This window comes from Aethina tumida, chromosome 1 (genome assembly GCF_024364675.1).
Source record: "Aethina tumida isolate Nest 87 chromosome 1, icAetTumi1.1, whole genome shotgun sequence".
In the NCBI taxonomy this organism is placed as follows: domain Eukaryota; kingdom Metazoa; phylum Arthropoda; class Insecta; order Coleoptera; family Nitidulidae; genus Aethina; species Aethina tumida.
In genome coordinates, this window is record NC_065435.1 from 71,405,206 (window position 1) to 71,428,874 (window position 23,669).

Consider the following 23,669-nt stretch of genomic DNA (forward strand, 5'->3'; position numbering starts at 1 on the left):
CTTCACAATTAATAGCATATGGTTTACTGGAATTTAATATAATTAATAACATTGTGGATTGCATGAATTATTTATTATGCGCATCAAGTTTTTCAGTTTTTGTTGTTGTTTGATTTTTCTAACGGGACAAGTTACAGCAACAGTTATAAAATATTAATTGTAATATTATATAGCTGTTCGTCTTTTCGCAAGGATTTTGTTGCATGGATTTCTCTGCTGAATTTATATAGAAATGAAATCGATAGTTGAACATTTAAATACAGGATGAAACTTGATATAATACCATGCACATTATTTATAAATATTTCATTATATTCCAAGTATGTCTAGCTAAAAAATCTTGTAAAACCCCGAATACTTCATAAATTCACAAAAAACTGATAATAATGGGTTTTCAGACAAATCTTTAACCACAACTCGAAATATTTAATGTATAAATAACAAACTTGTTATGAAGAATGTTCTGACATAATGATTCATCAGCATTTAAAAGGTTAAATATTTTTAAATTGTTACTTTTTACCTCTGACATTATAGATTAAGCAATTATTAAACAGAAAAAGACAAAATTAATGACTGAAGAAGATTCAATAACAAATGAAGATCATAGAGTGTGTGTAATTATATAATTAACTGTGGTTCCTGTATTGAAAATAAAATAATTGTTTGGAACGTCATAGTCAATTAATTACATTATATGAAGTACATTTAATTATATTTTTAATTTGTTGTACCCTAAGGGTAAGAAAAATTGTGGCCTATTGATTTAAGGTTACATAAAAAGGCCTAAAGAAATATTTAATAATTCCATTGATTTCACCTCGTAGAGTCTATGAATATTAAATATATCGATTAATTCACATAACTAATTACCATACATTTTCTCTTTCAACTAATAGTTCAAAGCCACAAAATTTTTCCTGCATTAATGTAAGAGAAATCTGTCATAAGTGCGACAAAGTCACCGCGCCTATTATTAAATGAAAGTAATTTAATTTTGGTTTTATTGTTTCAAAAATAAAATTGCAAGGCGCCATTGTATTTTAAGCATGTGGTACGCAAGCACAATTTTATTAAACATTTACTGAAAGTAAATCGGAACGAAATACGGAGAAAAGTGAAACTGCAAGAGGAATACATTACACACATGGCCACATTTTTTTTGTAAAACGAAGCTGTTTATGATCCTATCTCGCATTATTCACAGACAATTACCATATTTACATACATTCCGTTGCATAATCCATTGAAAAACAAAAATTGTAAATTATGCATTCAGCCATGTATCCATAGAATGCAAATACATCCTTGAACCCTATTTATAACCGGAGAATGCGGTTTGTTTTTATCGAAAATGTTTCAAAATACATTTATGCAAGATTTGTCATAATTAATTTGAATGGAAAAAACGGGGTGCGGAAACGACAATATGCAATAAAACATCTAACGCAGATTCGTATTATTAATGTCACTTGCGAAATTGTTTCATATTCGACATTGAAATTATTACGAGAGTAGAGGAAAAAATGACCGGTATAATTACTCTTTAAATTGAGAAACTATTTGATACTATATTGAAACATTTATGTGGCTTTTAACTTTTCAATAGATAATGTTTTCATGTAATATTAGGAACAACCCAAGGAACATGCCTTCGCCCAGTTTTAGATGATGTCGAAATTCATAATTTTTACAAAACTTATTAATGATTTTAATAATATTTTGTTCATATTGTTTTTAAGTATTACCAATTATCACGAGAGTGGAGTAAAAATGATTTAGGGGGTAATGAAAGTGTTTTAATATGTGAAACGTTCGTTTATGTGGGACAATGTTTATTCTATTAATTGACACTTTTACTATCAACACATAAATAAATATACAACTTTTTATTTAGTTGTAAATAAATATATTGAATTAATCTCTATTAAAACCATTTTTATGAATTATTTAAATTTAAATTTTTAAAGAGTCATGATTTCTAAATAATTTTAAGCGATTCTTCTCAAATTTAATTAAAAATATTTTATTGGATTTTCATGCATTTTGATGCTAAAATTTTTAATTAGAATTTACAAAATTGTTAGAAAAATTTGTGGCCTGCCATATGGGTTTCTTCAAGGATAAAACCTTGGACAGTTCTTTTTTCTCATATAATTTAAGATACTTTATAATGAATTTATTAAAATCATGTCTACAACGTATAATTAAAATTTGATAATTGTAGACATAAATAAAATAAAAATAATATCACATCTAATAAATATTAATATATTATTAATAGCGAGGAACAGGTGTAGGAATTCATATTAATTTTCCTTGTGAGATATTAACAACTCCGCAAAATATACACATATTTTAAAATATAATTTTCATTATGCGACCCCGGAACTCCCACACATAATTGCAACATTTCTTACGAAACGTAATAAACGACAAGGCAAGTGTGACAGCTTATGTAATTAACATAAAAACGCCACCTAATATTGGTCGATTTACATCCGAGTAAAACTAAAATTTTTTCTAAACCGGTGTCGGTTTTTCATTTGAACGAAAGCCAAGCGGTACCGCGATACTTTCTCCACGTCGAACGTTTGGTGTACATTTTCTAATTTCAGTCGCAGTTTAATTATCGTGTATTTGTCCGAAACGTCTAATTATTTGTAAACAAGCTAATGGAAATGGTCTCACCTACGCATAAGTAGAAATGTCGGTGCGAATTGATTGGGTAAATAGGTTGAACTTTCTACTCCAGTCCTTTAGGACTGCTTCCGTCTGATTGTTCACGAGGAAGCCTAAACGGACTAATAAATCAATTATGGTTCTCATCATTATTACCAGATTCCTGATTTCCTGATCTCGTTTCCTCATTTTCACGCACATCAGATGCGTGATAGTGAAACTTTTACAAACATTTCCCGCACATATTACAAAAGCACGATGCAAATCATAATTAAACAGTGCCAGAGTTATGAAAGTTATGTAAACTCAATATCGAACACACGCATATTAGTGAACAATTTAAATTGTTCACTTTCATGTTAGTCCAGCCATAATATGCAATTACTGTGGTCGCAAAACGGATTTAATTGCAGTTAATTGTGGAGTGATGTTCTTACAGGATTTCCTGGACGTTGCTAATTAAATTCATAAATTAAATAATGAAATTTATTAATTAATAAGTTAAATGATGCACATTCATACGACAAACTCAATTAAGTTTTCAGTTATGTGTGTTGCTTGATGTTTTAATTAATTGTTAGGTTGTGTTATTCAACTTGTTAGATTCACTACGTATGGAATTTAATCATTATTTTAAAGAGAAGTACGAAGAATTATATTTCAAATTTAATTTTCTGTATATAGAAACATTGTTTATTAAATGTTAAATAAATTTGATAAAATGGCACCCATAAACTAAGTGAAATGTCAGTCTATAGATGGTATTAATCACATTCAGTTTGTATCTTTGTGTTGGGTAATATCTGTCATAAAATATGCATGATTTTGTTCAAAGTCAAACCATAAAATGTTTTTACTTTATATTTTTTTCATTCAATAAAAAGCGCTTCACTATTAAAAACAAGAGAAGGATAACAAAAACGTTAATACATAATTATCCTAAACAATTTTAATTGGAATAAAATTACGTAAAATAATTTTCTTATCCAGCCATTATTAAAACTATATCACAAACAAATTATATAAAACAATAAAGATTCCTAGATCTGTAATCTAAACTGTACCGGCTTCTGTTTCACAATTATTTCCGGTTTCAAACGAATAATTACACTCAAGCATTTCAACTATTTGTGTTAACGTTTGATCCATATTAAAAATGTCGACTTCTCCTTGAGATTGATACACTTTCATTTGCCAATTGTCGTCAAGGTCGTTTTATTCATGTTTTCATCTAAACGCGATTAATTAAATGGTCGACTGAAAGTTGCAGGTTTTATATCTCGTCGACATATTCAATTTGCAATGGAAGTCATTCATCATGGTAAATGTGGATGTTTTGTACGGTTACTTAAGCAATCAGAAAGTATGTAATTTGTTACAAAAATCTACACAATACACGCTACAACGTTTAATTACAATAACAAAAATCATCGAGCGTTAAACGATAATTCGTATAATTGTTAATTAATATTAATAGTATAATGACTTTGAGGCGTTCCAGTGTACTGTATTATTGGGTAATTTACTTTGTAATGCAAAATGGTTATTAATATTTGATGTTGTACAATATGGTTTAATGAGAATTTACGTTAATAATTCGTCCGGAAATATAGTTTTGTCTTACAAACTCCCCTTAAACAACAACAAATTCCACTTCGTGATACGTTGAAACTGAAAACAAGAAAACTCATCTACATGTACAAATTTACGGAAACCATAAGTAATCCGGTCGATGCTGAAGCTGCACATAAACAAATTCAACATTCATATAAATAAACAAGTAATTGTTAACAGCGTGTAACCAACAAGAAAAGAAAAGTTCTTCGTTTTTTTCTTTTTTTTTTTTTGGATGTAAATAATGATTTGTTGTAAATTTTTATGGTTTGCCCGTTCATTTTTATGTAAAATACTCATAAAACGTCTGGGAAAACACAATAAAAATAAAAAGTTATCGCGTTGATCGCTAAACCTGTTGCATGAAAATACTCTTACTCATATCTTGCAGGAATGTGAAATGCGGCAGTCCTGCCATATCTGTGCGTTCTACGACAATTGTTTTCTTTTCTTACACACCAATAAAACACTTAATTAATAAAAAATACATATGTAGAAACCGTTTTTATTACTTGTTTAAACGGGCAATTATAGAAAATTTTTTTAGGTGTGATGATTTATCTAGCTTCAGGGGAATTTGGTAAGAGCAGGTGAAAGCCACAAAATTTATCGATTCGAGCCCGTAAAAAATCCATAAGTGCTATTTACTAATTATATTATAATGATGAGGAAGTCATGAATGTTTAGTCACGATTTTGTCAAAATGAAAAATTCCATGTGTAACTTTTGTTAAATTATTTATTAATAATAGTAGCAAAAACGTTTTAAAGCTATTTAAATAAAAAATTGTAAATAAATTTAAATTGTACTATGATAATATTATTCAATTTTGTGTAAATAATGTCTCCAAATATATTTGTGAAATACAAAAAAAAACATTGAACATAAATTTATAATTTACATTTTTTAATGAGTTTTTTTATAATAAGAAACGAGAATATTAAAAATAATTTGTTGAGAGAAATTTCACACAATTTAAAGTGAAATATTTATCTGAATTTTAATAAAATTTCTGTAACAAGAAAATTTAAATTGATATTAAAACACGATTTTGTTTGACTTATTGTATTTTATTTATTTATTTATTTTGATTAATTACATTGTATTTGTTAAGTTACTTAAAAAAACGATTTAGTATTTAAGTGTATTTTCTAATACATGAAAAGTGTGTTAAATGTATTTTTAATTAAAAATTATAATTAAAATTTATTTATTGTCATTAAAAATAATTTGTGGAATGAGAAATTTTATAATTGATTGTATGATACTTTACAATGAAATATTTATAATGTCTTTAATTAATTGTATAAAATTAAGTAAAGAATAGTTTCATTTTGTTTCTTAATAAAAATTATTTGTATACTCTATGATATTTATTTCTATTTTTTGTTTAGAATAATATTAAATAATAAGTTTTTATAATTCATTAAAATTTAATGTTCAGTTTCATTGAATATTACTTATGTATTTTAATTTTTACTTTCCAACAATAAAACACAAGCTTACCATAATTGCATGACAGGAAACAATAACGACTTTATCTTCACATTTCTCATCTCTTCACTGCTCTTCGTCTTCTATTCTTCCATGAGGGCGTTGTATTATTTCGTGATAGGTCATACAAAGGTTTACAACTAAATAAAAAATATAGCGTGAACCGTTCTATAATAAATGCAAAAGCCTTCAGCATGTAAAATGTAAAATTGCATTGACAACACCCTGAGAAATGCAAATAGACACGAATCGCACACACAACTTTAATCCAATTAAACACGACAAAATTAATTTATTTCCAACTAATTGCTACATGTTTAATACAACCATATAGTTGAGTTTAATTTTTTTTGACCGCAGAATGGAAATTCAAGTCCCAATCAAGTAATAACGGTGTCCATCATTACCAATCGTATATCCTGATTTTAATTGAAACGATAATTAACAGTATTCCCAAGTTCTGACTAAAATTTAAATTTACTTCTTCATCTGATCGATTTTGCTTGGAAATTGTGGAAGTTTAAACAAGAGCAGGATTTCTAACAAGGATATTGGCATTTAGACTGCAGGAATGTTGCGGAGTAACGAGCTCTGTTCATATTTGCTTTACGTAATTATGGTAACACTATAATAATATTAGTAAAAATATGTATGACCAAATGAAGACATGCCAATAATATTTTATTATTTCCACGGCGAATAGTGTCCTTGACTTTTAAGAAAGATCAAACGATTAATGGTGACTAAGGATTGTCCACGCTTTTTCTAAATATACATAACAATCATTTTTTTTTTTGCATGAGCTTTTTACATCCGTGTGTTTATATAACATTGAACCTTACGTGAATTTTAAAAATATTGATGAATTCCAATCGTGTGAATTGCTTCAATATGAATAGGTCATTTTTTTGGTTCATTATTTTATGGGGCACAAGGTCGGAGTTCATTATTGCTATTATTATAAAATTATTTTCGATTGAGTGTCTGGCATAGTTTCCATTACATTTTATAGTTTCCATTGTTGTTGGACTAATTAAGCTATGCGAAACTATACGAAGACAATAAAATGTAAACCCCATATTTGCAGTTTTATGATTATTAAATGGAAAAACTGATTATACAAGTGCGAATGAAGTGAAAAATCGATTTGGCGCATTGATTGAAAGTGTAGCAAGGTCTTTTCGTAAGAACCTCGATCCGTACGCCCAGAATAGCGACTGGAAGGCCGACTGCACACGTTTCTGGTTACAATTTTTTTCTCCCCCCGCCTGGAATAAATTAATAAAATTCCTGCGGCTGCTAATTATATAACCCAGACATAATCACTTTTGATTTGTTTATTGTCAACCTTTGTTGTCAATGCTAAAACGCGGAAAATTCACTGGAACCAGTTTTACATAATTTCTTTTATAATCCGGTTGTTCGTTGAATAATTGACGTTTTGCGTGTTCGACAAGTGTATTGTACAAGGAACACTTTTCGCTTTTATACTTTCTACTCGGCTATCGTTTAACAATTTCTAATTCGTTATCATAGCCAAAATTAACCAATTGTGAAAATGTCAACTTTATCAATCACAAGTTCGTCTTGTCCATTTCTTTTTGTTTTCCTCCATACAAAAGAAAAACAAGTTAAATAGCTGTTCGTTTTTTAAAATATTTTGGGTTTCATCAATTTCATTAACATTTATTTATCGACATAAAAATAAATAACACATTCACTAACACAGTTTCGACGTTTGACCATTTAAATATCTTTAGAAAATCAAGTAGAAATGGCGATAGTGATCGCATCAAGTGAAATACGGAGGAATTTCAGATAACTGACCTCAATTAATATAGTTTTCTAGGCGGACCTTGAACTTTTTATTTTTATATCTTGCCGTGAATCTGTTTGACCCATTCCGGCTTAAGTGTATGAGTAGGTATTACGACTAGAAGTATTAATCATTGTAAATCAAGAATCTAATGGATAAATCCTGTTTAACAGTGCGAACGTAAAACAATAACATAAACTATTTCAGTTTTGAATCTTACTGTTGTGCCATACAAACCGCAATTCATCAAACGTTAGCAAATTGGAAAATTACGTCAATCCTTTGATTATAATTATACTCGTGCAGTTTACAATTGAAGCGAGAACTTTATTGTATTGTCGTGAATTGGTATTTATTGCTCGGCTAATGATATAACAATCTACAATTGAAAGCTACTTATTAAAACTTTCTTTTTAAAATATTAAAGCAGATGACATTTGTTGGGGACAAATTGCATAACATAACTCTCACAAATTCTTCGATAATATTTGGCCGCACGTAATACGATTTGGCAATTAATTAAACATAATTGTATAGTAGTTGTGAAGTATGCGTATTATTTTAGTTAAAAAAGTAAACTTCCTACCGGTTGGATTAAGAAATGCACATTAAATTACGTTGGGAAAAGGTGTGTGTGTTTCCTGAACACATCAATCATGTCAATTAATTGATATTAGTGAATTATGTTAAATTTTTAAGAAGATAATTAATACTTTTTGGTTTGACATAAACAATTTGGAAATATTTTATATGTATAATCAATAAATATATTTAAGCTTCAAAAAACTCAACTCTATGGTTAAAAATTGAAATACCAGAAACTATATTATGTCTAATTGATTTAAGTAACCTACAACGATTTATTTTGAACTTGAATTTAATTTAAATTTAGTAAATTGTGCAAAAGATGTAAAATATTATAATAGGAAATAATTTAAAGTTTAATATATAAAGAATCTCCACAAAAAAATTATAAATAAAATTTTCGAGAATGTTTAATTATTCCTAACAAAGATTAATTATTCATATTGGTTTGGGACGGCGATAATAAAGCGTGGCAAGTGAATGAGGCAAGTGCCGAAGAAGGATGCACGGAACGTAAGATGCCACGCTCCAAAATGTGGGTCAGTGATGCTGTTTCGGTCAATCGGAGACGCCTCCGGCCACATACAGCTCCGTTTCAATATCTCGCACACTGTTCAGTCAAATTTTACAAAATTACTATCGTGTTATTATATCAGATTTGAAAACTGGCTATGCGTTTTAAGAGTATATTAATTTATCCGTAAAATTCAAATATTATCTATGCATGAAATACAGAGAAAAACACAAATAAATAGATTTATATTACTGGTTCTCGAACAGTGTGCGTTGCCTAAGGGCAAACGTTGGTCGGCAAACCGAATGAAATAATTCACCTACTTACGACCATGGCAAAATACGACGCAGTCAAAACAATGGGCACTTGTGCCGTATGTAATTTACGACTGAATAATCTGCTGGCAATTAATTTTCTTCGCCTGATATTTTTACGAGTCCAAGGGAAATTTTCCTGTAGGATAATAGGAAAATGGGTGGCCGAGATTCTTTAAATTTGCATTCTATTAAAATGTCTTTAAACCAAAATAAATTATATAATTTAACAGAAAATGTAAACTTAATTAATTTACTTGAAAAAATATACAATTTTTAAGAAGTTTGGTTAGAAATTGTAAAAAATAAGAATTTCCACGGTTTCATTAATTAATTTTCTTCCACGCTTATTTTAACGCATGCGAGGGAAATTTTTCGAGTTGAGAAGATGGATGGACGAAATTTGAAAGCTTGGACTTTCTCGTAATGTTTTGTATCAGATGAACAATTTGGAGCACATGTTTGATATGTGAGAATTCCCTTTTACTATTCCGATATAGAGAAAGTGTTTTTTCTATACGAAAATCAATAAGTCCATTGTTCTACTGCACTTATTTACTTGGGCTGATTGAACCTCTTATTTTCTATCGAAATATTTTTGGCAATTTCATTATAATGGGGACAATAATGAAAAAAAAAAATGCGGACAATATTATCTTTATAAATAAAATTCGTTATGGTTCGCAAAATATCTTTTAAAATACTAAATGTACAGTTACTTTAACAAGTGTTCAGACAGCGGAAAATTATAATTCTGTGTAATTTTTTATTATTTATTCAATTTGATGGTGTATACTATATATAAACACATTTATAATAAGTGTTTTGTTTTTATTGAAATGTTATAAAACGGTGATTATATCAAAACTGTTTAATTAATTGGTGTTATTTTTGATCATTAATTTTATGTTTAAAAATAATTAAATTTAAATTAGATATACAGCTGATAAGAAAAAAATTCGATAATATTTACATATTTGAACATTCTGAAACATAATTAAACATCTTTAAAAATAATTTTTAGAATTCAAAATATTAAACAAATTATCATTTTAGAAAAATGAAAAAAAGTTTTGTTTTTTCTATTTTACTATTTAAAAATCTAAAGGATATATGAATATTCCTCAAATACCACATAATTTCAATAGTGTATTAATGAAATGAATAACAGGCAAAAAAGATTTTAAGAAAATCAATAAAATCAAAACAGTTTAAATATTAAAAATTTAATAAAAATATAAATGCAAAATACAATAAAATATTTATTTGGTTCAATTTTTTATTAGATTTCTAGTGTGATAAAATGAAGGAAGTTATTATAATAAAACCTTGATTGCGGCTACTTCTGAAACGCAATCACCACTAATCAATAAACCAACTAATTAACAATTAATAACAGCTTGTCCTTTTGTCACAATTACGGATTGTGAGATTTCCATTGTTTCCCGAGGCGATTTTTCACCGTGTACCAGTATTTTTCACACATTGCAAAACGTCTTATTAAAAAAGTCTCGCGTCGTTTCGTAATTGTTGCACCGTTATTGCCATATTTGCAGAAAAATGCGCAAGAAGATGTATGTGCGTGTCTCTCGTTATGTAACGCTTTAATTTAATTAGTCGGGTCAATGGAATATAACTATGGGATGTTTTAATTAAATTATTACCTCAGAATTAATCGGTTTGCTCAATGGGAAAAGCCATTTAGACAATGCAGATTTCTTCGTAGTTCATTTTGTTATTTTTATTTTTCGTTGCGAAAAGACTTTTCCAAACTGGTTGCAATGTTAATTATCAAATCAGCTTTTTGTTATATAAACAAGGTTCTTTTGTAATGCACAAATAAATTTTATAATTAACATAAACCCACTGGAAGTACAAAAGTAATTTTAAAATCGTGTAATTTCCGCGATCGGGTGTCAAACCAGTTTTCTCTTGTTGGGTAATTAATAATAAAACAACTCGAAATTGGACCATACTCTTGATTTAGATATAGTTAAATGTCAATATCATTCGACAATTTGATACCAAAAAATCAAGGTCTATTTTAGAAGATAAAAAAGCAATGAAAAATACATTGATAATGTATTGAATGTAAAAAATTGGTTTCTGTCATAAATGAGTAAGTGCTTATATTAATATGTAATTATACATATGTTTATTCTAAAAATAATATAGAGATAAAAAATGTATTATTAAGGTTTTTAATTTAAATTTAAAAATAATAAAATTAAAAAATATACACTATATACTTAAAATGTATATAAAATATTATTATTTAATATTGTAGCAAGTTATTATCAGTTATAATTAAGAAAATGTTTTATATATAATTACCTAGAAATTATTATGAATTGCATTTATGTAAAGAAGCAAGATTTTCATCAATAAACAATAGTTTATTTTAAATTTCTAGTAGCAACTTATATATATATATATATATATATATATATATTATTTATTGCTTAAGGGAATAATTACTAAATTATCGATTCTTGCAGAAGCATCACCATTAATTATTCTAATAACATTCTTTTTTTATTTTTCAGGTAAGCTGGTGAAAGGATGTCGTAAGTTGAACTTTCAGTGATGCATTTATCTAATGTATCAATTATAAATATCGTTACGTGTTATTTTATTCATTTCTAAAAGTCACAATATAACATAATGCATGCAGTTGTAAGGATCGTTTAAAGTAACAGTTGTAATTTATCCAGTTTTGTGGAGACTCGAATGCTCGATTACACAAGAAGCTTTTGTTTCAAGTCTACCGTTATTGTTCCCCTTTCAATCAAATATTGACTCGATCAGTCCGAGTGTACAGTTGAAATGGTGGTCTTTAATCGATTTCCTAACGTTGCTAAAACAGTTTCATACAATATACAGTAAATAACACAAGATTAAAGACAATGTTCTTAATTTTTTTTGTTTCGATGATCATCAATGTGAACATTCATCAGTGAATTACGATCGATTATCCATTCGAACAGTTCTGTACCAGCATTTTTGCTACTTGAGTCATTTAGCATGCTCTCTAAGCTGCCACACCTAGTATCATAAATTGTCCTCATTATTTATTCATTTATAAGGTGTATTTTGAAAGTTTTTTATGTTTATTCAATGACCAAGTCAACAAAGCAGGTATTTTCTTCGTTGACACACATTCGAAATTAACCCCGAAAAAGCATACGTATGACCACGTGTGTAATTACTGTTCCACAGCGTGAAAGAGTAAGATTTATTGCCGATAATCATACGGTAGCAATAGCGATAAAACTAAAACAATTATGGCCATAATTCGAGAAAAAAAAGTGAAACACATTTTACGGATTTTGCGGTTTTCACTTTAAAGATGGGCCAGTTCGGGTTACCGCCGAGAATACCGAACGCGATTATGAACGGCTTTTAAACCAGTTTAAAATAATAACTCGAACAAACGTCTACGGTTCGTTGGACACACTGCATGTCTTAGAAAGTGAGTACGTTTATTAACAGGAGGATGATTAAAATGTTGCAGTAACTCGATCTGCAAAACATAACAATCAAATAAAGATTTTTTTATTATTTGAAGATATCGGCGTCTGATAACCTACAATTTCTAATTATTATTAAAATGGTATTTATTAATTGTTACATAAAAAATTCTGGAATTGGTTTATTACTCTAATTGTGAAAAGTTTTCGATGGCAACATATAATTTACCCATATATAGAAAGTAATATTTACTGTTACGTTCACTTTTATGTCTATATTAGTACGTTTTCATTCAAAAGGAATAAAACTGTAATTTTTAAGGTGATCATCATTAAGACCAATTATAAAAATTCCTTCATGATCTAACAATGTATCGTAATTTATAAATACTTTTTAACGAATCTTAATTTTGATAATGATTTTTAACAGGAATTTGTTAAATTATAATTTACATTTTTTAGCTTAAAACATAAATAATTTCACTCATATTTTTCTAATCAATTAATATAATTGTAAGTTTATTTTATGTATTTTGATTAAATGAAATACAACATTAAAATATTGAAAAGTTTTTAAATCATTTGATGACGTTTGACTAGATATTATAAACATTTTTTTGTTAAATTTTATTGCACTTTCACAAGTGACATAAATTATAATTCGATTAATTTATGATAACTAATATATTCTGTTTATCTTTGACATATTTTAAACTTTATTATTCTATTATAAATATTAATATTCCATCATTTCCTTAAAATCTTAAAAACCAATCTGTATAGAAACCGGAAACAATCTAATCTGCCAAGGTCGTCCGACCTGAATCCACTTGACTTAAGGTGAGCGCACGATTCCACCCAGTTCGTAAACTATTTTCTTATAATTAAATCACGCACGTTACCCATGATTAAATTTTTCTTACGGCACACGTAGTTAACATTTCATTAATAGGTAGGTACCACAAATCTATTTCAGTTTTTTCCTATTTTTGAAGAAAAAGTTGAAAAGAATCTCCAAATTCAATTTATATATTGTGTGACCCAGTTCTTTGTTCTCTTGAAAGACATTGATCATTCCTCCAAATTCGAATTGTTAATGGATAAATTTGAATCGATCTCTTTGGCGGTGGGAGGTGCACGGAAGAATGTGTGTTTCTGGGTGTAAGTTCACAGTGACTGGGAGCCACGACGGGTTGGGCCCGCTGTTACTTTCATAATCGGCGTTTCGCCTCCGGCATGGTCCTACAGTGTTCGCGGACCCGTTCTTCCGAGACCGCCGCGTTTCCCAGCAATTATCTTCCTTTCGGTTGTCTGACACATTTAATCGGGTCGAAGCAAAAGTGGACGCGATCTTATTTTATGCTCCACAGCATCCAATCCAATCCAGTCCAATCCTCTTTAGTAAGGCAATGAAACTCGATGTAAAACGATGACAAAAATATGGGGAATGGAACATTTTAAAATGAAGACTGAACTGAAAGTGTCATAAAAACAAATAAAATTATGGAAATTTATTTACAAAAGGTTATAAAATGAAACACAGAGCTAATATAAAGTAAGTGTGTTTACATAAAAATAGAGAAAGTTAAAACAAATAAAATACAAATAATAATATGTAATAAATTAAATGAAATGAATTATTTTCTTGTAATCATGTAAACACGCCCTAAAATTACAAAAATAATAATTTATATTCGTTAATTTTCTACATTTCTTGAACTGCACAATAAAAAATCATTAAAAATTTTCCCTTGAATGTTATAAATGTTTTTCATCAATGCCGTCAAAATATCAAGCACCTGCTAAAAAGATAACTAATAGATATAAATAATTTCTAACATCCCGTCGTTTTCAGAACTAACTATCGACGATGCTTCAAATAAGAATCCAACTTTCTGTTCGATCGATGTAATCAGTAATTATTGGGGTCAGTGAATTAAATCGACTTCCTGAGACACCGATTCCAAAATTTTGTCATCAAAAAAATGCGTCGACACACATACCACACACACTTTTCGCCTCGCGCACAAAAAACTGGTTTTATGACGATAATATTAATGGCTGGTATTTATAGGAGGATGCGAAATTTAAATATTTATAAAACATGTGCGGCATTCTCAGGTAAATTTGGGGACGTTGACCACGTGAAATTTCAAGGTTTGAGACATTAAAAAAATGAAAGAAATCTATTGTTTCGCGTCAATTGAGTTCTACAGTTGTACGTGTATCATTTCAATGGTATCAAGTTGACACACTTTAAATTCACCGTATCGTAGCATACCTTCAAATGGTTCGAAAAAATGAATAAAACCCGATAGATTCTTGAACACACCTACGTTACCAGATGTCAGATTTTTTCGCTCCAATTTTATTTATATAAAGACGTTAGCTGTCCCATTGAAATTGCACCTAACATTGGATTGCTGTTTTATCTGCGGCTATTGTGATTTATTTTATTGTTTCAGGATCGGAGGCAATAGACTCGTCACCAAGAATACGAAGACAAAATGCCAAAGGTGAGATCTTCTCATACGTTGGTAGCAAAGGATTGTTAACAAATTGTGGAAACTAATCGTTTTGATCTGAGAAGTATCGAAGTCTTTGTTTCTTTTTTTTTTTTGTAAAATTTAGTCTGTAAAAATGTAGAAATTTTTGCATGTACAAACTGGAAAATAACTGTTACACCTTTACTATTTTTTAATGTAAATTCAAGACATTATATTATATTTATTACTCTTTAAATATTGTAAATACGCAGTTGAAAAGAATAAACAATAGAAAACCTTACATAACTATAATTATACGAATCTGGAGAATATTCAATACACATTACATAAATGACTGCAAATACCAAAGGTGAATTACATAAGTAGTCAAAAGATCGAAGTTTTTTACATTTCAATTTCAATTAATTCACATGTATTGATTACACATAATTTTTCACCTCAAAAATAATTTAACATCGTCGTAATAATAAACTTGACTAATTTTTTTCCTTTGCACGCCCAGAGTCCTGGACTCGACGTGATGATTGCTATCAATCGGAATTCAAATTGATGTTTTCAATGTAATAATACTTTCTCTGGTGTGTTGAGGTGCATGTACCTGCAATCATTAAGTCGGCAATTTACTGGGAAATGTCAAGGATGGTACTTGTTATTTCCTTGCCCACTAATCATACAAATTCTCAATGACTCGCTCTTTGGTCTTCGTCAAACAATGCGAAGTGTAATTATCACACTTGTAAACGCAAAAATCTTAAAACTGCACATTCCATATATAAATTTAACCAAGAGGATAAAAATAAAGTCATAAGATACATTGAAGTTCAATTAGATCTGTAATTACTTCTCCATCATTCCAGTCACTGACTGTCTTTCGATAAAGGTAAAATATTAAAAAGTAATGTAATTATCCGTAAAACATCATTAACTACATAACAGTCCTAACAGTTATTTTTCTGCAATGCTTCCTATAATTTTCAGACCATTATTCAATAAGAATCAATTTTCTAAAAAAAAAAAAATAAATTATACGAAGCACTGAACGATGATTAGAGACCCGCAGATTTCGTCTGCGACTCTAGAATTCTTTATTACTAATTAGCCGTTGTATATAAAGCCAAAAAACAATCCTCCTTTGTAGTAACTCCATTCTAAACTTTCTGTAATTTAAAACTGACTGTCTCTTCCTCTCTCGTACTATAGATGTGACCACAGTCTTGCTGGTTGATAACCATGGAAGATCAACATTCGGCAGATTTCACAGTGTAAAACCAGATCTGGGTCTGATTACATCAACAGCCCGTACCTTCATACAAGAGGGCGTGACCACCGAGTACGCTACTCAGGTTCTAGGGACGACATTAGACAATGGACGACTTTATGCGCATTTGCTCAGCAAAAGCTCCAGAGTTCTTTATGATGGAGATCCATCCAAGTCTTTTGAAACAAGCAAAAAGTGGAATTTCGAGAGTTCTGTCGTACAAGGACAGAACTTCGTCAGGAATACTGACTTCATCCAACCCAATCCCTCTGATCCCCTTATCGTTTTTCCCACAGCCAACCTTGCCACTTTTATTGAATCAAATCAGAATGAAGACTCAACGAGAAATCCCAAAGAAATAATCGAGGAGGAACTCCTGAAAGAATCTCCTTCAAATAATCTCCGAGTGTCATACGAAGACAATCTAAATAAGCACATCGTACTTCCGTTAAATCAAAACATTAAAGTCTTCAAAATTAACCCTCAAATGAAGGATCTCTCATATCAAAACGTCATCAATCACAAGGAAATCGAAAGACCAGTAACAGAAAAACTTTCACCATCAAAAGTTAAAGGCTGGGATAATCTTCCTACTTTTACAGTTCGTAATGAATTCTCACCAAGCGGGTATTCCTTCCTTGGAGATTTTCCTGAATTCGATGTTAACACCGAGAGCAGTAAACCCACAACTGTCTCAGAACGCAAAGCGAAACTTTTATTCAGAGCAGGTCTCGCTAAACCCAATCCCAAAGACTTGAAATCAATCACGTACTCCGGTTTTGCGGACTTTACCACGACAGTTGGCGATACTGTAATCATCTTTACCCCACATTCAACAGAAGCCACAACCAATGCTGGCAAAGTAACCAAAATTTCAGTGGAACCAACTATTGAACCAACTGCTTCTATTAAAGACCCTGTTGTCAAATCGACAATTAAAACTTTCCTGTCTCATGAACCTGGAATGGAAACACAAACAGTAGAAGGTCACAAATTAGAAATGAAAACATCCATTCCTACAATGGTTATCGACAAAACCGATCGTACTAGAGAAGGTAAAAGTAAAGAAGTTGAAGATGATGATGATGATAGTGATGATGATGATGAGCAGGAGGAGGATATGGAAGCTAAATCGAAAGTTTTGGCTAGGGAACAATACCATCATGAAATTATCAGTAAAAGTGAAGGTAAATCCACCATAATATTCACAGAAGATGTAATTCAACCTTCAGAGACACAAATTTCTATGCTTTCTACTCCTTCCGATGAAGATATTGCTAAGATTTTTGCTTCCCTTCAAGCACAACAATCTAAAAGTTCCACAGAGCCCTTGAATAAGCCGTCAACTATTTTCTTCGATGACGTTACAGAAACCAAAAAAACTGATACCGGTGCAACTACAATCTTTTTTGAAGATGATACCCAAATTCAGGCAACGACCACTGATACGACTACAGAAATTGCTAAATCCACAGAAGTCACAACAACAGAAAAAGGTGAAGTTGCTACCATACCTATTACAACTGAGAAGGAATTGGAAACCACACTAAAGCAAGAAACAACAACTAATGAGATTCCAACCACCAACGAAATTCCAACCACAACTCCAGAAGATAATTCTAATGAAGTTGGAGGTGTTAAAGAGGTAGACGTTGCTTGTACTGAAGGCACTAAAATTTTGCCAACAACCGCTTTCAAAACTCTCACATATCTTACTACTTTCTTCATACCTCAAGATAATGATGAAACAACAACTTCAATCAAATCTAATGAAGTTATTTCCACAGAAATTGGCCTCCAAACCGTTTCTTGTGGGGATATTTCCCCGTCAGTTGTAGAAACTACCGAAGCAACTTCTCTTTTAATTACTACAGAACCTATTACAACAACTGAAGAAATAGTCACCACAACTGAACAAGAAAAAGAGGAAATAAGAATTACTACACAACAAGCTACAACAACTACAGAATCACAAAAAACAACAACAACAGAAACTGTAGAAATTGCAACGGAACCTTTGACAACAACTAACAGAGTGCCAGAAACAACGCCACAAGAAATTACAACCGAGCGTAGACACGTGACCGAATCTGAACCTGAAACCACAGAAATGACAACGGAAGAAGGTGAAGAACTTGAACTGCTCTTCAAGACTTTGTACACGACTTATACATATTTGACTACCTACTTCCAAGATTCTACTTCTTCAGTTGCTAGCAGAATTGTAGTCACAACAAATGTTATCACTTCTACCTTAGATCCCAATAATATGGCTTCAGATCCAGCGGTTGCAGGATTATTTGACAATGAAGAGACGTCTGTCTATAAATCTAAATCCGTTTCATTCGAAGATTTCGCCGACATTGCTCCTTCGAAAGTTGCTGATGTTAAACCTACAGTAACTGTAGAGACTGGTGACAATGAAGATGATTCGGATTTGGAAAGCAACATTCCAAGACCTACCCCAATTTTGAACGACGAAAAAGTATTGGCGACTGCAAATGGTGTTAAGACCTATTATACTACTTATACATACTTTACAACCATATTTGTTGATGGAGAAACTGAAATTTCTAGTAGAACTGAAGTATACACCAACTATGTTACTCCCAGTGTATCTGCAACTGGTGTTAAATCAGAAATTTTGGCCACAAAAATAGTTTCTAATAATGATCAAGAAGAACAAGAGGATGAAGTATCAGATGATGACAATGTAGTTATTAGAAACAGATTTAACTTAAATATCGAACCTTCCAACAAATATAACAGTACTATTAGCAGACAAAAGACTGCTTCTACGGAAGAAGAATCCACCAGAGATATTTATTCTGGAGTAACTGATAAACTTGACAATAACATTTTGGCCACCAATACTAAAAAGGATCTCTACGTTACATTGCAAAGAGGGACGACCACAGAAGAAAATCCAATTGAAAATAATATTTTAAATCTCAGTGACTATGAAACGATTTCCACCATGGTAACTGATGTTAGGAGCAGTACTTCAGAAGGCGATAGAAGGATTATTGACAATGTTGATAAAAGAAACGTTCTTTTAGATGATCAAATTGTTTCAGAATCTAACAATGATTCAGAGATTATTCCATCACCAACTCTTTTATTGCAAACCAGCTATACTACGTTTACTTACTTCACCACAATGTACCAAGGCACCACTTCAAGCAATGTAGTGAGCAGACTCGAAACAGTAACAAATGTAGTAACTCAAACTCTTACCCCAACTCATACCCTAAGCATTGAAGATTTGAGTTTGCCAGTTACTTATTTTACAACCTTTACTTATTGGACCACCTTGTACAAAGATGGCACTACCAGAACGACAAGCCGGGAAGAAACTGTTTCCAATATTGTAACACCAAGCATTGATACTACAAATGATGTTCCAACTATCAGTATAACTTCAGTTAACCCTGATGAAGTAACTAACACCGTTGAAGGTTTGGCTCCGACTAGCACTATAGAACCCATACATTCTACTAAGGCAATCGATATTGCTCCTTCGGTAGTTGGAGATGATGATTTAACCACTTTTTATACGACTTACACCTATTACACCACTTCTTACATAGGAGATAGCACCGTGCTAAACAGCAGATTAGAAACAGTTACAAACGTCCTAAACAAAACAGATGATGTTGAATCGAACCAAATCGGTAGAGCTATAGGAGCTGGTGTCCAAAACAAAGTAGAAGATGATGACAAGTCCAAAATTGAACCATCTAGCACTATCAAGCCTACTGGCCTTTTGTCAACAATTGTTAACACAGTAGAAAAAGATGGTACAACCACAATAATGTCAACTGATGTATTTGGCACGTATATTGATGGATTATACGCCAAAGTTCTCGAAAGTACTTCAAGCATCGTAACTGAACCACTCTCATCTATTTCTTCCACTTCTACTACTACTGAAAATCTGAAACCAACTGGAGTAGTAAGCATAAATAAGGGCAAAATTGTAGATGCAGAAGGAGTCAGTACTTTATTCTACACAACTCAAGCTGTAGGTACTTATATTGACAACCTTTATGCTCAAGTCATCGAAAGTACGAGCTCCTTGACTGTAGATCAAGAAAAGAAATCTGCCCTTGGTACTGATATTCCTGTTGCCCATAAAACTGGTCTTGTAAGACTTATTGAAGGGTCAATTGTACAGAACGAAACCACTACGTTGTATGAATCAAAAGTTCTAGGTACCATAATCGATGGCAGATATGCCCAGATTATAGAAAGTACCTCAAGTTTCCTTGTCGGCAAGCAATCTTCAATTGCACCAACTCTCTCCAGTGACATTAAACCCAGCCCAACTAAGGCCCCTGAAGACTCAATCGCTGTTAAAAATACCATCGCACCTTCCCCAGTTGTTATCGAAGGTTCTATTAGCGATACTGTCAAAACCGATGAAGAAAATACAACAGAGGAAAGTGAAGAAGATGAAGACGATAAGGATGGCGGTAGAGTTAAATCTCGCTTAACATACCAGTCCAAGAAGAGAACCTTTACTCTTCCCATCAGACCATTTGCCTCTCGTCAACGACCTACATTCGCACCGAAACGTAAAGGTTCCATTAGCACTGCGACAACAGTCACTAGAAGCGACTTTACTCCAACTGTCACGGCTGTGCCAGCTTCCACCAGACGTTTCGGTCAAGGAAGAAGATCATCATCAAATGTCAATAATGTATTAATTGTACCAACTGCTTCCGGTACTAGAAGATTTGCTGCTCGTAAATCAACTTCAACTTCTGTTGGTCTTAATTCCTCTTCATTTGGAGGCGCTAGAAGATCTTCTTCTAGAATTCAACCAACAGCCACTGGATTTGGTTCCTCAAGACGAGGTGGACTTAGATCTTCCAGTGGAGGGCCAGGAAGAGCTAGTTCTTTGTTCCCGGGTAATAATAGGAACAGAATTAGACCCACTGCAGTTGCTGGTTTGAATAGATCTCCAAGTTCTAAGGTAGTTACATCACCATCAGTAGATAACGACGAAAATGAGTTAACTACTTCAGTAACTGATTCTACTGATGTGACTGATGCCGATCAAGATACTACTTTACCAATTTCCACAACCACAGAAGGTAGTTCTAGAAGAAGTCAAAATCCTTTATTGCGCTTTAGGAGACCACCTCTTGCTAGACCAACTTCCGCTCCGAGAGCAACCAGCACCAAAGCTAGAAGTGGAAATCTTAATAATAACAAAAATGGAAAACTGTCTACAACAACTGCTAAACCTAAAACTACACCCAACAGAGGTAACAGCTTGTTAAATAGACCAAGACCAAATGCTTTATTCCCTAGAAGAAATCTGTTCACTACTACAACTACGGCTGCTCCCGAAGACGAAGAGGACGAAGAAGATTTAGAAGAAGAAGGTTATGATGGTGAAAATGAAGATGACACTGATTATGACAACTCAAATATTAATACCCAAACAGCAACTCCTCCTACAAGTACCACAAGACGTGGACGATCCAGTTTAATCAGGCCAATTGTTGGATTCCAAAGAAGATCTAAGAGAGAAACAACTTATTCGAGATTTAGAAGACCGACGGCTAGAACTACCCCTGCATCAGTTGAAGAACCAACAGAAGCATCAAAACCAGCTACCAGAAATAGATATTCTCCAAAATTCAGAGCAAAAACCACTACTGGAACTACAGCAGCTCCTCAGACTAGTTCTAGAAAACGAATTTCTCCAAGCAAACCATCTTCTTCCAGGGATCAGTTCACAATTAGGGGTAAAGATTCATCTCCCAGTAGAACGACTGTTAAGCGACCTTCCAGACCCCGTACTACATCTTCTCCAAGTAGAAGAACTTCCACTTCTAACAGGAAGCAAAACTATAGAACTGAAAGTCAACCAACAAGATCTACCAACAGAGGAAGCACCAGGCAAACTACTACTCGCGGCAGAGGATCTAATAACTACCAAAGAGTTAGGCAACAAGAGACTGTTGACGACAACTTCGTTGTACCTGAATTTGATGGAACTATTACTATAACTCATTCTATACCAACTGAAGTTACAATTCCTGTTATTAATGGTAAAATAACCGAATATAAGAATGTAGTAACTGCAAAATATAGCACTGAAGTACTTGAACCATCACAATATTCTACCAGTATTAATCCGTTTGGAAAAGAAGTTAAAGTACTGGTAAGTGAAAACACAGATATTGGTGCAAATGGAGCAACCCTTGTAACACAATTTGTATTAAACGAATCTCCAACAACCAGCGTTATTTTTACTCCAAAGATTATTGGGGGCAGGAAAACATCCTTCTCACATGTAATACCTAGCACAGTTTACGGAGTAGAACAAGTAATCAACACCATTCAACCCGCTTTAGCTGCTCAAGCTCCTTTAGCAAATATTTTATTGTCTCAGTTATTGTTAGGAGGTCTCCAGCCCCAAAATCCTTTATTAGCTCTGCAAAATCCAGCTGGGGTTGTACAACCTACACCTTCTACTGAACTCAAGACTAGAGCTACAACTTATGTGACAACAGTTACTAGTCAAATGTCAACTGTTATTCCTTTAACGTTTAGAGGTAAAGAAATATTAACAACAATCATCGATAGCAGTGTTACCGTAGTTACAGCAACTGAGTTCCTTACTGAAACAGTTATAGTAACACCTACATTAAATCCTTTGGCAGGATTTGGGGCTGGACCACAACTCAACACACTTTTGTTGCCTCTTCTGCAGCAACAACTGAGCCAGCCTCAAGGTCTTTTAAACCAACCTAATCAGTTTTTGCAACAACCAGCTGGGGTGTTAAGTCTAAACGAGCCCAGAGCAGAAGCTTTATTGCAGGAACCAGATAATTTGAATCTTGCCGAAGATGATAATCAAGATATTGCTCAAGAAGTGACACATTCACCAAGAAGAAAACATAGAAAAAACAAGAACAAGTCAAACAAAAAACCTACACCAGCTCCAACCGAACCTCCAAAGCAAACTAGTGTCATTACTTTGTACGTATCTGGAAGAACTCCTGGAGAATTTAGCACTGTCTTATCTACAGTTATTGTGGATGAAAATAGCAGACGCAGAAGGGAGGCGCCATATGTTCCTGTTAAACCATCCAAATCTTACGATGATTTAGCTATTAGTACAGCTGATTATTATGACACATATATAATGCCGGCCACCAAAGGCATTACACAAGAATTCCTTGACACTACAACGGAGACCCAGAGTCTGGAGAGTATCATTGGTGATGTTTCAAAACATGTGACATCTAGCACTCCAGACTTGTTCAACAGTAAACCTACTAAGGTTAATAGTCGTGCATCAAAGAAATATAAACTGAAGTACGTTAAGGCATCGGATACTTCTAGTAAGTTATCCGGTAATTTTTTAGCATAAGTGACCTTAATGAGAAAGCCCC

The 23,669-nt window shown here is 32.1% G+C and overlaps 1 protein-coding gene across 1 annotated transcript in view; it reads left to right on the top strand.

The window, feature by feature from the left end:
* The window catches only part of LOC126266566 (mucin-17-like), a 46,905-nt gene extending 23,258 nt beyond the window's left edge, over positions 1-23,647 (top strand). Inside the window, exons 2-3 of the mRNA XM_049970810.1 lie at positions 14,955-15,005; positions 16,197-23,647. Coding sequence (XP_049826767.1) covers positions 14,955-15,005; positions 16,197-23,647 — 7,502 coding nt within the window. The remainder of the gene's footprint in view (positions 1-14,954; positions 15,006-16,196) is intronic.
* The last annotated feature ends 22 nt before the right edge of the window (positions 23,648-23,669 follow it).